We start from the raw sequence: 14,770 nt of genomic DNA on the forward strand, positions 1-14,770 counted from the left end.
AATACATGCAGGCATATAGAAATGTGCATCGGTGGTTGTAAAGTTTATATTTCATGATTTGTGTTGTTGTTATTTGTGATTAAAACTAATTTTTTGGTATTATTTTAATGGTGGTAAAGTTTATATTTTATGGTTTATGTGTGTTGTTGTTATCTGTGATTATAATATTTCTTTTTTAATTATCAAATATTTGTATGAGAGTAAATAAAAAGATAAAAAAGAGAAGTTGTTATTTGGCAACAAAAGAATTGTAGTGTGTGGTCAAGTTATAAAGGAGATGAGTAATGCATAGACAAACTGATTGGAAAATTACAAGAAATAACTGGTTTAGTTGGAGGATGTGGAGATAAAGACCAAAGCCAGCATACATGGAAATCAAATGTGATGTTGGTTGTGATGAAGAGACATGAGGAGAGAACCTAGTGTGAGCATGTGCAAAGGCAAGAGGATGGTTGCTTAATTCCCAAAAAAGAAATAGTTGGAGATGAAAATTTTGTAAACTACATGGATATGGCCATACCATTGTAAGACCTGGTTAAGCATACATACCGTAGTAAAGAGTGATAAGGGTAGGCATGTAGGTTTTTCTAAATAATTTCCCCATTCAGGTTTAAAAGAGAGATTGTTGGATAACCTACAGCCAGTGAAAGAGTCAAGGCTATTAAGTCAACAATGGTTATTTAAGGCTATTAAGTCACCAATGGTTATTTTAAGCACTTGATGATTGGTGATTCAATGGAATTATATGAAGTTAAAAGCTTTAAAAAGCTTAGAGATTCTCCATTGTAATGTGCAATAGTTAAAGCATGCAAAAAATACTTATTTGATCAACAAAACAAACTCATTTGATCAAAATTAAAGTGTTAGATGTATTTAAAACAAAAATTAATAGTTCCATTATTAAGCTAATTTTTGTTAATTAAAACTTATTATAATTAATTTTTTGTCACGTTATTTTAATTACTAACATTTGATACTTTTCTATTTTTCTTTTTAAAATATATTTTAAATTAAAAGTTTAACCTATACAGAGAAAATTTATATATATGTATTTATTTCATTTTTAATATTTGCATATTTATTTTTATTCAATCGAGTATTTATTTTTCCTTATAAATTATTTGTTATTTGATAACAAATATTGTAGTTTGGTAATTTTAAATAAATAAATGTAAAAGATAACTAGTTTTTATTAATATAATTATTATATATATATTATTAATGGATATAAAAATGAAAAGATTTTAAGTTTTAAAAATAAAAATAAAATTTGTACTTAAAAGAAATATTATCACCTTATAATAGAAATTATTATGTCACCATCGTAACACATATCGAACTTAATTATACTCGTAATAATATGCCCAATCAAAATAATTTGAACATCACAAATGGTGTTTTCCTGTTATATTTTCTGGTTTGTTATTTATAAAAAGTGTTAAAATATATATATATATATATATATATATATCATTAGTTCAAAAAAAACTTAAATATAAGCATAGATGATTCCACAGTAATGCAGTCTGAAATAATTCCATTTCAATCAGCAAAATTAACCAAAATTATTATATCCGAATATTATTAATATAAAAATAGATATCCTGAGTCGAAATTTATGCATGAACACATATCAACCATCAGTACACATAGAGCAATAAACACATAAAGCAATAAGTACCATGTACTACCTTTACAGTACACTGTTCAGTCTAGAGCCTAAACACATAAAGCAATAAGTACCATGTACTACCTTTACTTCAGTCTAGAGCCTAGTATTGATACTGATCAGCTTAGTATTGATATTGATCATAGTATTGATACTGATCATAGAATAACGGTAACGCTTAATTAGTGATATATAGGGTATTTAATGCTTGGGGATATGCATGCAACTTAGCCCGATAACACGCGAAAGTCCAAAAATTATTTAATGCCGAAACTCTCTGCTTTCGTGTTATCGCGTTAACCTGCTTGCATATCCCCGGACATTAAATACCCTATGTATGGCTGGTTAGATGCATAGAATAACACTACAGAAACAAATTATGGAGAATGGTGATATCCCAATAAGACCATTTCACCGCCATCGTTTTCCATGCATAATGTTTGGAGATTTCTTTTCAGAAAGCTGCTATGGTGTCCACTTCCAAACCATCTTGATTGATGTCTGGTTTTCAAGGCCAAGCTTTCATGGTGTTCAATTTGCAGGCAACAATTTTGGTGATGTTCATCTTGGTTTATCAACTTTATTTTCAACCACATAGTTTGATTTCCAATATTTTAGCAAACCATTTTGCTTGCTTTGTCACCACATGCAAAGATCTACGTTTCTTGGATTCAAGATCTGTGTCCACAGAATACAGAGCAGCCTCCAGCACTGCAACTCTCTGGTTTTGTGTTTCTAGTAAACGCTTGGTAGCGTCCAAATCCTTTTGTTGGATGTCATTAAATCGTTGAAGGGCACGTTCTGTTGCATTATACCTCTTAATTAAATCTAACAGCTGCTTGAATCCAAGTTCATTCAACTGTTGCTGAAGGCCGTTGATTTCACCTTCTGTTAATGCAATTTTTGTAAGCAAATACTGTAACCTCTTTTCATTGCTTACAGTCTCTTCTTCCAAAACTTGCTTTTCTTCTTCCATGGAAACCAGTGCAGCTTCATGCTCATTCTCCAAGGTCTTCAAGAACTCCACTTCAATAATGAGCTCCATTATCTTTTGGCCCATTGATTCCTTGCTTATTTCCAGCTCTGCAATCTTGGCCTCCAAATTTCTCTGCTTCTCATCCCACAAGTGCCCATCTTGTTCAATTCTTGTTAACAAAACCTGAACCCTATCCTGAGATTCATTCAGCTTGGATTGCAATTCAATCACTTCTGTTCTCCATTGATTCAGAACCCTCTGATGTTGCCCATTCTCATCATCCAAGTGAGCCAGTGTGGCAATATGTTCATTCAACTGGGCCTCCAAGCACTCTATTTGAGTGCTCAGCTCTCTATTCTTTTGACTCAGTAATTCCCTTTCACTAGCAGAAGAATCAAGTTTTCTTTGGAGCTCTGCAACATTGCTTTCCAAATTTCGTTTTTCGAAAACCCACACGTGTTTAAGTTCAAGTAATTCCTGTGCATTGGCCTTGATTTCATTAAACCTGGATTGCATTTCAATATTTTCTGCCATGGATTGAACTAAGAGCCTCTCATTTTCCATAGACATCTCTTCAATCTTTTCCTTATATGCAGCCAAAGAAGACAAAAACTTGTGCTTCTCAGTATTCCATGCTTGCTCTGCCATTTGGCTCTCCTTTTTGACCTCCTCTGCCTCCTGTCTTGCTGCTAAAATCTGTGCTAAAAGCTCTTCCTTTTCAAATTTCCAACTTTCACGCACTGCCTCTAATTGTGCAGAAATTACCTGAATTTCACCATTCAACTTCAAAACACTAGATTCAAGAAACATTTTATCAGCAACAAGCTCTCTGCATTCTTCTTCTTTCTCAAAAATTTCCTTTCTGAATCTTTCCTCAGCATCCTGCAACTTCGAGGAAAAGTCAGCCCTGAATTCCTCAATCTTCCTCTGACATTGCTCTCTGAACTCCCGCTCAACTTCTTCCAACCCCTGTTCCCGGACTTTCGCTTTTTCCGTGAGTTCCCCATGCAGATTATCCAGCTTCAAATCAAATTTTCCTTCAAGATTGTAAGCCGGTGATTCCACTTGAGTGAGCTCCTGTGAGTAAAACCCCTTTTCTTGCCGTGAGCTCTTGATATAATTAATGAGTAACTGGTTCAGGTGCCGCAACCTGGAAACTTCTTCTTCTTTTTCCATGCCCGTGCCCGCCGGGGAAATGGAGATTCTATCGTCTCTGTCTCTCACAGACTTTGATAATTCTCTTTCTAACCTGGCAATTCTATTCCGCCTGCCACCCATCTTGTCCAACAGCCTGTAGAAATGGAATTTGCTCTCCTCACTTCTGACAAACCCAAGGAAAGATGGATACATTTGGCCTTCTCCAGTTCAATTTCTTGGCGAAAAATGGATTTATATTAAGCATTTTGCAATTCGATTCCATTGCCTTATCCCCAAGATATAACTCGAAACCAACCGGCTCGCCCCGAGTATAATTGGCGCAGGGGCATTTGGACGACCTATAAATAACTAGTGCATTTAGTTTGGATAATGATCATATACCATTCCCTTGGGCGCTGACTCTGAAAACCCAATTCAAATCACAGTTATCGTCTATTTTTTGTTGGGTAAGCGCAGAGTGCGGAACCCAATCCCTGAAACGGGGCACCTTGGATCTGAATTCTAGTATCACCGCCAAATACAAGTCAACTCAGAAATATCGAGGCCTCCCATACGGTTCCGTCCTTCATACCCAAAAGGATTATAGACTATTTAACTTCTGAAAAAATATTCTCGCTTCGACGGTGGATTTGTACTTTATTTTCCGTGAATGGCTCTTTAACTAGCAACACAAATCCAAATCCAATAGTATTAAAGTGAACCCAAACGGTCAATATTACTTAAAAAAAAAAAAACAAATATATACATATTATTCGGATGATGAATTTTGTTATAGTCGTGAAAACGTCCATTCATGAGTGGGTTTAATGGTTAAGAGTTTGTGTTTTCTCTTAAGAGGTCAAAAGTTTAAAACTAGAGGGGTAGAGTATGTATGCCTTCGCAGACTTAGTAGTCAAATCGTTGAGGGGAGGTGGGTCCCTTGTCCCACAAATAAAGGGGTCTCATAGACCAATTTGGTGTAGATGGGTCCCTTGTCCCACAAACAAAAGGGTCTCATAGACCAATTTGGTGTAGGTCAAACAAAGGGGTCTCATAGACCAATTTGGTGTCTGGCTTGGCCGTGACCTTAAAATTGGATAATAATAATAAATAAAAATTGGATAACAATAATAAATAGATACGCTGGGATTAGACCTTAAAATTGGATAATAATAATAAATAGACACTATGGGATCAATTCTGAACAATAAAACTCAAAATATCATATATCTCTTATATATGTCTATGATATGTAATATCTTTCTTTTTTATACATTGAGATATTTGATTTATCTAAATACTTGATAAATTGGTATCTAAAATAGATCTACACTTATTCTTAATAATATTATTTACATTTATAGAAATTTTACATGTGTAATTTTCTTTGTAGTTAATATGTTTCTTTTTTACACTTTGAGATATTTGATTTATCTAAATACCTGATAAATTTGTATCTAAAAATGATCTACACTCATTCTTAATAATATTATTTACATTTATAGAAATTTTACTTGTGTGATTACTTCTGTGCTCAATGTGCAGTTTACATGTTGCCCCATAAAAATTAAAAGAAAAATACTTTATAAATAAAAAAGTTATGCCTTCTATTATAAAAAAGTAAAAATAGATCTATATATTTGGTTAGTTTTAATTAAAAGTATTATAAAACACTAATAATCTCATTTATGCTCTATTATTGCTATAACAACCCAGTTTAAAACATATATGGTAAGAATATTTCATTCCCACTCTTAGTAACAAATATTTTGGTGTCCATGTGAAGTAACATAATTTCATATTAATTTTAAAATGAGATAGAGTAATTCTTTTTTACACTTTGATACCTGATAAAGTCGTATCTAAAATAAATCTACACTCATTCTTAATAATATTGATGAACCACACTTGTTGGTTCCAAACACATAGGCCAAAAAATTCTCTTGTGTCATTTCTACTGAAAGACTTTGCTTAATATTATTTAGATTTATATAAATTTTACATTTTGTGTGTGTGTGTGTGTATATATATATATATATATATATATAATTTTATTAAAACCCCAACACATATTTTCCTTTGATATTTTTATAATTTTATAATTTGATTTTTTAGTGTAATATGCATAGGTTTATTGTGTCAGACAAACATTCTATAGCACAATATGTGCATCATGTGTGATTACTTCCATGTTCAATGTGTAGTTGACATGTGTGCCCATAAAAATTAAAAGAAAAATATTCTCTAAATAAAAAAGTTATGCCTTCTATCATAAAAAATAAAAATAGATCTATTTATTTAGTTAGTTTTAATTAAAAGTATTATAAAACATTAATAATCTCATTCTTGCTCTATTGTTGATATGACAGCCTAGTCTAAAACATGCATGCTAAGAATATTTTACTTAGCCACAAATATTTTGGTGTCCATGTGAAGTAACATAGTTTTATATTAATTTTAAAATGAGATGAATAATTAAAAATAAAAGGAAATCCTATATTTTCCTTTTATATATATATATATATATAGTAAAGTAAAATAAATTAAGTATTTCCTAACCAGAGGTGGATGCACTATTTATTTAATTTTTAATACAAAATTAGTATGTGATATTTAAAAAAATAATAATAAAAAAATAGAATGTGATCATAAACAAAATATTTCAATTCAAAAAGATATTAATCACACAAAAAGAACCTTTTATTATAAAGAATGTAGCTTAAAAATAAAACATTTTAGTGCTCATTTTAAATGAAATATTGCAATGACAACTATGTATATATTATATATGTTTAAAAAAAACATAATAATCTATTATGAAAGCAATAAAAAAACATTATTTTTTATCATGCATGTGATAGTGAACTACTTAGTTCAAGCATGTACACTCTATATTCATAAACACACAAGAAAGTTGGTTAAGTGTTAGCATAACATTTAATTTTCAAGCATTCACTCATGAACATACAAGATTAAATATTAATCATAAGTGTAGCAAGGAATATCATAGTTTGTTGTCTAACATGCTTAACAAGTATATTATTATGTGTGTGTTAAGGTGGTTGGCGACTTAAAGAGTGACTTGTACTCTCCACCCAACCCTATGCTAGCTACACTACAACCTTTCTTACAACTAACCACCCCCAAGTTGGATCCAAAGTGATTTCTCAAGGGAAACATTACACCAATGGCTTGGTAAAAATTCAAAGAAGGATTCCATTTTCCAAGTGGTTTATCAACTTTTCTTTGGAAGTAAGCACCACACTGAGTCCAAATATGTTATTACTCAATCCAGGAGATTGAATCGATTGTCCACGTGGTTTATCAATTTCCTTTTCATTGCAAGCACCATAGGGATATGTAGTCCATTGTCCAGATGGTTTATTGTCTCTCTAGAAAGCACCACATTGACTTAGATTGTCATGTCCATGTGGTTTATCAGTTATACAACAAGAACCATATTGATTGAGCCATCCACTAAGCCTCCCACTGAATACTTCAAGCATGCACACATGGTGAAATGGGCTCAAACACAAATCATAGGTAATAACACGCAAATTCATAGAGCATAAGCCTCATCAATTATCTCCATAATCTCCTCGACTTCCTTTTGTCATGCTCCACAACTCCATGTTGTTTATGCTAGTCTTGAATGCTCCAAAGGAAAAGAAGCAACCAACCAAAAAGAAGTAGAAGGAGAACCTGATCAAGAAAAACACCCCACTCACTTATCTTATGTGCATACATATACTTTCCTATGTGTCCCTTTGTTTTTTGAACGAGTGCAGACTCTCTTGGCTTCTTCACCTACTAGGGAAATTGGCATCGCCTCATGCTTCTACCACCCTAGCTCAATCGCATAACTGACTCACAATGATTCATATCTTTCCTAATCACATCATATACAAAATTTATCAAGTTTTGGCTTCGATTAGATTCCAAATTTGATTCTAGCAACTTCAATATTTATTTTTGCTAGGTTCATGGCTTCAAGGCACTCAATCCCACTACCCCCTCAAACTATGGATTTGTGTGTCCCTTTCTTCAAGACAAAATCAAAATTTTATATTTAAAAAAAAAATCCAAGTGTTCATAGGAATTTGACTCAACCAACCATGACTTTCACACTGGTATACATAGTTACAATTAATTTTAGAAAAATAGGAAGAGGTGGGGTTGTTACAATCATGGGCTAATGTGGGATCCATGTCATGTCAATCGGTCACAGTATCTTTTTTCCCGTAGAAAAAGTCGCAATTTCTATTAATCATAAGAAATTACATTTTGTAGATGCTATGCATATGCATACCGAGGCTGTTTGCCTCTCAGTGAAAATCAAAATAGACTTGTCATTGTTCCAAGCCACTAGAAAAACCAGATATTCTAGATTGTATTCTCTCCTCTCATCAAACTGTTGTCCACGCAGGGAGTTTGGAGAGGTATAAGATCAAAAAAAAAAGATAAACAGCATAGAGTTTTCATTGTTCAGACATCATTGTGCAGCTGTAGCTTGCTGCCCAAAATTTTACAAAAAATAATAATAGTTTTGTTTTTATCACCATAGTCCATAACAGTCTTTTAACCAGAAAGAAATAAAAGCATATAAACAAAATAAACAGTAATATTATGCATGTTGGGACCCCTTTCAAATGTGAGCATCCCTTTGTGCCTGTTCAACAAAGGGTCTGTGATAGTGCTGAAAGAAGGTACCATCCCGATCTTCTTGTATTAACCAGGTCTCTTCTTGCCTCTGCGCTGCTTGTTTGGATAGGTAGTCCGCCCGAGTGTTGCGCTCCCTGTATATATGTCGACAGTCAAAATTTTCAAAAGCATCTGTTAGTCTGAGTGCCTCATCCAGGATGTGTCTCAAAGAGAAAGCAGTGCAATTTGATTTTCTTGTTAGCCAATTGCAAACAATCATTGAGTCACCAAACAGTTGTAATTTTGTGCATCCTTTCTCTAGTGCAAAGGATATGAGAAATTTTGCAGTGGAGAGTTCCGCATAATTGTTTGTGCCTCTTCCCAGTGGAATTTGTAGCGAGAATGAATGGTTCTCACGCAAGAAAAGAATGCCTCCCCCCCCACAACCATCCTCTTGGGATGAGCCATCAAAGTATGCCCAGGGGAAAGATTTGTCAATGAGTTCAGGGGTGATGGATCGAGGGAGGGCCGGAGGAGGATCATCAGGAATGAGAGCGAGGTCTGCTAATATGTGGGCAATGGTGATCGGCCAGTGTGGGATTTTTTGGTCGAAAATTGCTCTATTTCTTGCGATCCAGATTGACCAACACATGAGGAGAGGTATGTTCCTGTCTTTTCCTGAGTGCTGTAACTGCCAGTTACCCCAAGCCTCAGCGATAGTCTGGCCTTGCCACAGGTGAAGGGAGGGGGAACGAGAAGAGAGGAGTGACCATAATTCAAGAATCACCGGACAGGTGAGAAATAAGTGTTCCGTATCTTCCTCGTTACTTCTGCAGAGATGGCACCAGAAGGGGCCATAGAAGGACCTTTTGATCAGATTTTCCCCAGTAGGAATCTTGTTGGAGAGTATAGCCCACATGAGTAGCCGAGTTCTGGGGGCGGCTTTTAGATGCCAGATTGATTTCCACCATGGCTGTGAGATGTCTGGCTGGTGATGTTGCATTAGCTGCAAATAACCTTCTTTTGGGGAGTATGTTCCTGATTTTGCATGGGCCCAGACAATCTCATCTTCTCCCTCCGATATTCTGATGTGAGCTTGTGAGAGAGCCTCAGTGTAAGAATTCCATTCTTGTCTCCATTGATCCGGAATGTGGAGATCGCGGGAAGACCTCCAAGCTTGATGGAGGAAACCAGAATTTCCATGGTCAGCAATGTGGGCAATGTGCGTGACTCCTTGATCCCTTAGATGTGTTAGGAGCCGCTCTGATAGTCTTTGCATGTTTCCACAGCCAATCCATGGGTCGACACCAATGCGAACAGAGTTTCCCTGCTTAATTCTCCAAGTCAAGCCCTCCCTGATTAGAGGAAGAGAGTTTAGGACAGCTTTCCAGATGATGGAGTGATTACCACTTCCCCTATGTTTCCTGCGGATCCAACTGAAGACACTTTCAGGTGCAATATATTTTTCCAAGACAACTTTCTGCCAGAGGCTATTGGACGTGAGGAGTTGCCATCCCATTTTTGCAGCGAGAGCATTTGCAAAAAAATCTAATCTCTTAATTCCCCATCCTCCCCATTTTTTCGGTTTAGCGATGGAGTCCCATTTAACCCAGGCAAAGAGATTTCCTTGATTTGATCCCTTCCATAAGAATCTGCAGCAAATTTTTTGAAGCCTAGATAGTATCCCCCTAGGTATCCACGCCAAAGACATCCAGTACACCGGCGTAGCTTCCAGCACAACTTTAATTAGAATGAGTCTGCCTGCCCTAGTAAGGTATCTGTTATACCAGACATTGATTCTTTTATCCACCTTAGAGATTAACCAAATCCAATCTGCTATTCTGTAACCTCCATTTTTGATCCGGAATCCCAGGTATTTTAGCCCTTCCTCCATTGGGTGGATATGGAAAGGAAAGCGATTCCTGGTATAGATGACTTCTTGTGGAGAACAACTGATCGCTGAAAGGGTAGATTTTTGAACATTTATTACCATCCCTGTAGCTTTCTGAAAGAGATCGAAAACCTGATGTAATGCCGATGAATCAGCCATACCTCCATTTAAGAAAATTAGCACATCATCCACAAATAGGAGATGTGTGAGGAAACAGTTGTCTGTGATTTTGATTCCTTTTATACGACCTCTTCTGTGTTCTGCTGCAATCAATCTACTTAGACCTTCCATGATGAGTAAAAAAAGTAGGGGAGATAGGGGGCAGCCTTGTCTGAGCCCTCTTTCAGCAGTGAAAAAAGGGGTGGGGGAACCATTAAGGAGGACACTGAAAGATACATCAGAGATGCAGCACATGATTCTTTTGATGAATAGGTAAGGGAAACCCAGATGAGTGAGGAGCATTCTGATGTAAAGAAGATTTACCCTATCAAAGGCTTTTGAGAGGTCCACCTTGAGGATCATACCCTTTAGGTTTTTGCTCTTCATAGAGTGGAGGAGTTCTTGTGCAGTGCCAATAGCTTCATGGATCTGGCGCTTGTGGAGAAAAGCAAATTGTTCAGAGGATATGTTGGCCGAAAGGATGGGTTTAAGCCTGTTCGCTAGAATTTTGGCCAGGATCTTATAGAGACAATTACAGAGCGAGATAGGCCTGAAGTCATTAAAAGATACTGGCTTATCAGATTTTGGGATGAGTGCAATGAAAGTGGCTTTGATGCTAGAGGGGATAGATCCATTGTGGCAGCAGTGGTTAATGGCCTTGAGGATGTCATTTCCAATAAGCTCAAAAAAGGCTGAGAAAAATTCAATAGTCCAGCCATCAGGACCCGGGCTTTTGTCCTTTTGGAAACCTTTGATAGTGGCTTCCAATTCCGCCAGAGAGATATCTTTAGTCAGCTCCTCCGCCTCATCCTCATCCACAAATCTTGGGAAAAGTTCTGCGACCCTCATTATTTCCAAGAGATTTGCTTGTCCTGGAGCTTTGTATATATTCTTAAAATGTGAGGATGCAAGATGTGCAAGTTCCCCTTGACTGCTGACCTGATGTCCTTATTCATCTTTCAGTTCCCAAATAGTGTTGATCGCCTTTCGCCCATTTTCAAAACGGTGGAAAAATTTTGAATTTTCATCCCCCTCCTTGAGCCATATGGCTCTGCTCCTGAGTCTCCAAGAGTCCTCCCTATCTCTGAGTATCTGAGATCTCCTTTTGATTAGGTCCTCAAATAAAATTTTCTGTTCAGGAGATATATAGGTTCCATCTGAATTTTCTTCAAGGGCCTCAATTGCTTGTTCCGCCTGGGAGAGAATCTGATCATCCTGTTTCCTCTTTGTTTTCGCCCATTCTCTAGATTTTCCTTTGATTTCTGTGAGGTTTCTAATCAAACCATTGGCTGGGTCTATATTCTCAGAGATTGGGTGAGCATTCCAGTAATCCGTTATCAACTTTAAGTATGATGGATCCCGGAGCCAAGTTGCATTGAATTTATATGGGGCATTTTGAGCTCGTTGTCTTGCTTCTATTTCCAGGAAAATGGGCCTATGGTCCGAGATCCCTCCACTTCCCACCCATTGACGAGCTTGAGGGAAAAGGGAGCAGAGCCCTTCTTTCGTGATGAAACGATCCAGCCTTCTCGCTAGGCTTTGATCCCCTGATCTGTTGTTCTTCCAAGTGTATTGGAGTTTAGCTGAAGGGAGATCAATCCAATGGTGATCTTCAAGTAGCTGCCCAAAGTAATCAGAGAGGGGATCAATTTGAGCTAGATGTCCCCAGGATTCGGAGAACCCTATAGAGAAATTTAAATCTCCACCCAGAATGATGTTCTCCGCTTGAAGGATTGGGGAACCAAGGAGCTTTTGCCAGAAATTCTCTCTGTTTACACAGGGGCCATAGACATTTAATACTGTGAGATTTTCCTCCAAGTCTCTCGAGTATATCTCTGCCCCCAGAAAACCCCCTCCACCCCAGATGTTTTTTAGCATAAGAGATTTGTTCTTGAAACCTATAGCTATGCCTCCTGATCGGCCTGAGACATCAATGGCCGAGAAAGTCCACCCAGGCAGCCATGAACCCAGAATGGAGGATGCCGAGTCTGCTTTGCATAAAGTTTCTTGTAGGAAGATAATGTCCACAGGGTTTGAGAGTAAGAGTCGCTTCAGTGCCATTTTTTTGTTCGGCCTGGCCAACCCTCTGCAGTTGAAGGACAAAATAATCATGGAGGGGGATGGGGGAGGGTATCTTGCGCTCTAAGGGCCCTGGGAAGAGTTTTTTGTTTGCCAAGGAGTATGTCTTCCTCCGTTTGTTTCTGAGCAATCGATTTTGAGGAGGGTCGACCGCGCCCCTGCTTAGGCGAAAAGAGATGGGGATCCACCGGCATCCCAACGGAGTCCGAGATTTTCAGTTTTGTGGACGATCGGGTAGGGTATCTCGGAGACGAGTTTACAGAGGGGGACGGCGAGGGAAAGGAAGGGAGGGGGAAAGAGGGGGAGGAGGATAAAGAAGGATGGCCTGTATGTCCGGGGATGGGGCAGGTAACATACAGTGAGCCGACAGGGAGGAGGGATGAACAGGGTACCTTTACCAGGTCCTGTGCCGACGGGGATGAGGGGGGAGGGAGCCTGATGGGGGGGGGGATGCCTGCCGAAGATAAACTCAATGATGCAAAATGAGAAATAGAGGCAGACGAAAAAGTGGACATACCCGAGGAGAAGACCGCTCCCTTTGCTGCCTTTGAACGCGTCAGCGGAGGGGATGGAGGCCTGGGCGCTTTAGATGTCTGCTTCCTGCGGCGGGGGGATTGGGGCGCTTCCACCGTATCCGAGTTGATGATGTTATCCGCTCTGGGTGCCTCAGCGACCGGAGGATCTGGCATTCCTTCAGAGGAGGGTAGCTCTTGGCCCGGAGCAGTCTGCTGAGACTTTTGAAGGAGGGGGCAGTCCCTGAATAGGTGTCCCACCTGGTGGCACCTTCTGCATCTGTAGGGTATACCTTCATAGTCCAACTTCTGCTTCCTAGAAGTAGCTTTCCATTGAATAGTGATATGTTCAGGCACGCCCCCCCTGGTATCCATGTGAACAAGTATCCTTGCGAATGCCAAAGAGCCTGATGCAATATAGGACTTATCTGTTTCCATGAAGGTGCCAAGGGCATTCCCGATTCTTTTGAAAATATCTTCCGACCAGTACTGCGGAGGTAAGCCCGGGAGCCGGACCCAAACTGGTCCAATGCCTAAAAGCTCCGTCTCCGGGTCGAAAAGGGGCGTCCACCGTTTGAGGAGGACCGGGGCTTTCTCAAAATGCCAGAACGAGGAAAGAACCCAGCTCGTGTGGTCCGCTCTTGCAAATCGGAGTGCAAACCATCCTCGCACAAAAGTCTGGACCGATGGCATCTCCGCAAGATATGGTCCCCAAATCTCGGTCGCCCACTGTTTTAATTTTGCAGCCGAAGCATGTCTGCCTCTAATTTGACCCACCAGGACACAGTCCGCTAGATCCATGACGTCGCCCCACTGAATATCTTCTTCCAGCCGAAGGAAAACTTCCTCCGCAGTAGATTTGAAACAACGCTGCTTCTTGGCAGGGCGGGAGGACATACGGCCCGGATTTGCAGTGTCCTGAGAACCCACGGGGGGAGGGAAGGAGGGAGGGGGAGGGGGGATGGTCCCAAGAGAGGGGAAAGCTTCCGGGAGGGGAGGGACCGCGTGATAACTACCAGAGGGGGCAGAGGGACCCGAGGGAGGGTTTGAGATAGAGATGGGAGGGTTTACTGACGAGAGGGAGGGGAGCTCCAGAGAGGTAATCGGGGGAGGGGGGTGGGAGGGATTGACCGGAGCCTGTGGGGAAGCAGAAACCGGGGAAGATTGTAGACAATCCGCCAGAAACCCTAGTGAAGCAGGAGAGGGGACCGCAAATGAGTTCCAGGAGGAGGGTTCGCCAGGGTAAAGGGAGGTGGGGAGAGAAGGGTCGATGGTGGGCGACAGATGCTCCAGACTAGCAGATAAGTGCTCACTGTGTAAACCCCCTGAGGAGGCAAACGTGGAGTGCCAGATGGAGCTTTCCGCCAGCGGGGACTCCGAATAATCTACCTCCTCCGAATCCATGGTGACAGCTGCAGTTCCTTCCTCGGAAAACAGGTAACCGCCTGAGAGGGACAGCCTCGAAACCAGGTAACCGCAGGACGTCGGCATCGACAGCGGAGTAACCGTTTGGGATGATACTGTTGGAGGTATAGCTGCAGGTCACGATCTTCGGCAGCTGTGAAAACGACGCCTGCGAGCTGTCGGCAAGCGGAGCGGGGACTTCGAACCAAAACAGGGAGCGCAGTAAACCCTGGGGGGGAGTAAAAAACCTAGGTGAAATGGGCGTGAACGCGGAGTGCAGCAGGGTAAAAAAGAAAAAGGTG

At 39.5% G+C, this 14,770-nt stretch overlaps 1 protein-coding gene across 1 annotated transcript; it reads right to left on the minus strand.

The window, feature by feature from the left end:
* Window positions 1-8,271: 8,271 nt before the first annotated feature.
* On the minus strand, window positions 8,272-14,555 carry LOC149247416 (uncharacterized). The gene is made up of 2 exons (XM_089444188.1): window positions 13,070-14,555; window positions 8,272-8,578 (listed from the first exon to the last, which is right to left on the minus strand). The coding sequence occupies exons 1-2, from the start codon at window positions 14,553-14,555 to the stop codon at window positions 8,511-8,513; spliced, it is 1,554 nt and encodes a 517-aa protein (XP_089300314.1). The 3' UTR covers window positions 8,272-8,510.
* Window positions 14,556-14,770: the final 215 nt, after the last annotated feature.

This window comes from Pinus tabuliformis, chromosome 7, assembly GCF_031772625.1.
Source record: "Pinus tabuliformis cultivar Carrire ecotype Pingquan chromosome 7, CPIR1, whole genome shotgun sequence".
NCBI lineage: Eukaryota > Viridiplantae > Streptophyta > Pinopsida > Pinales > Pinaceae > Pinus > Pinus tabuliformis.

Bases quoted from the DNA above. Each gene is read 5' to 3' on its own strand.
- LOC149247416 (XM_089444188.1), bottom strand. From the start codon at position 14,555: ATGCCGACGTCCTGCGGTTACCTGGTTTCGAGGCTGTCCCTCTCAGGC. The intron at 8,579-13,069 runs GTATGTCCACTT...ACATATATACAG, and splicing joins GGGAGCGGTCTTCTCCTCGG to GGAGCGCAACACTCGGGCGG.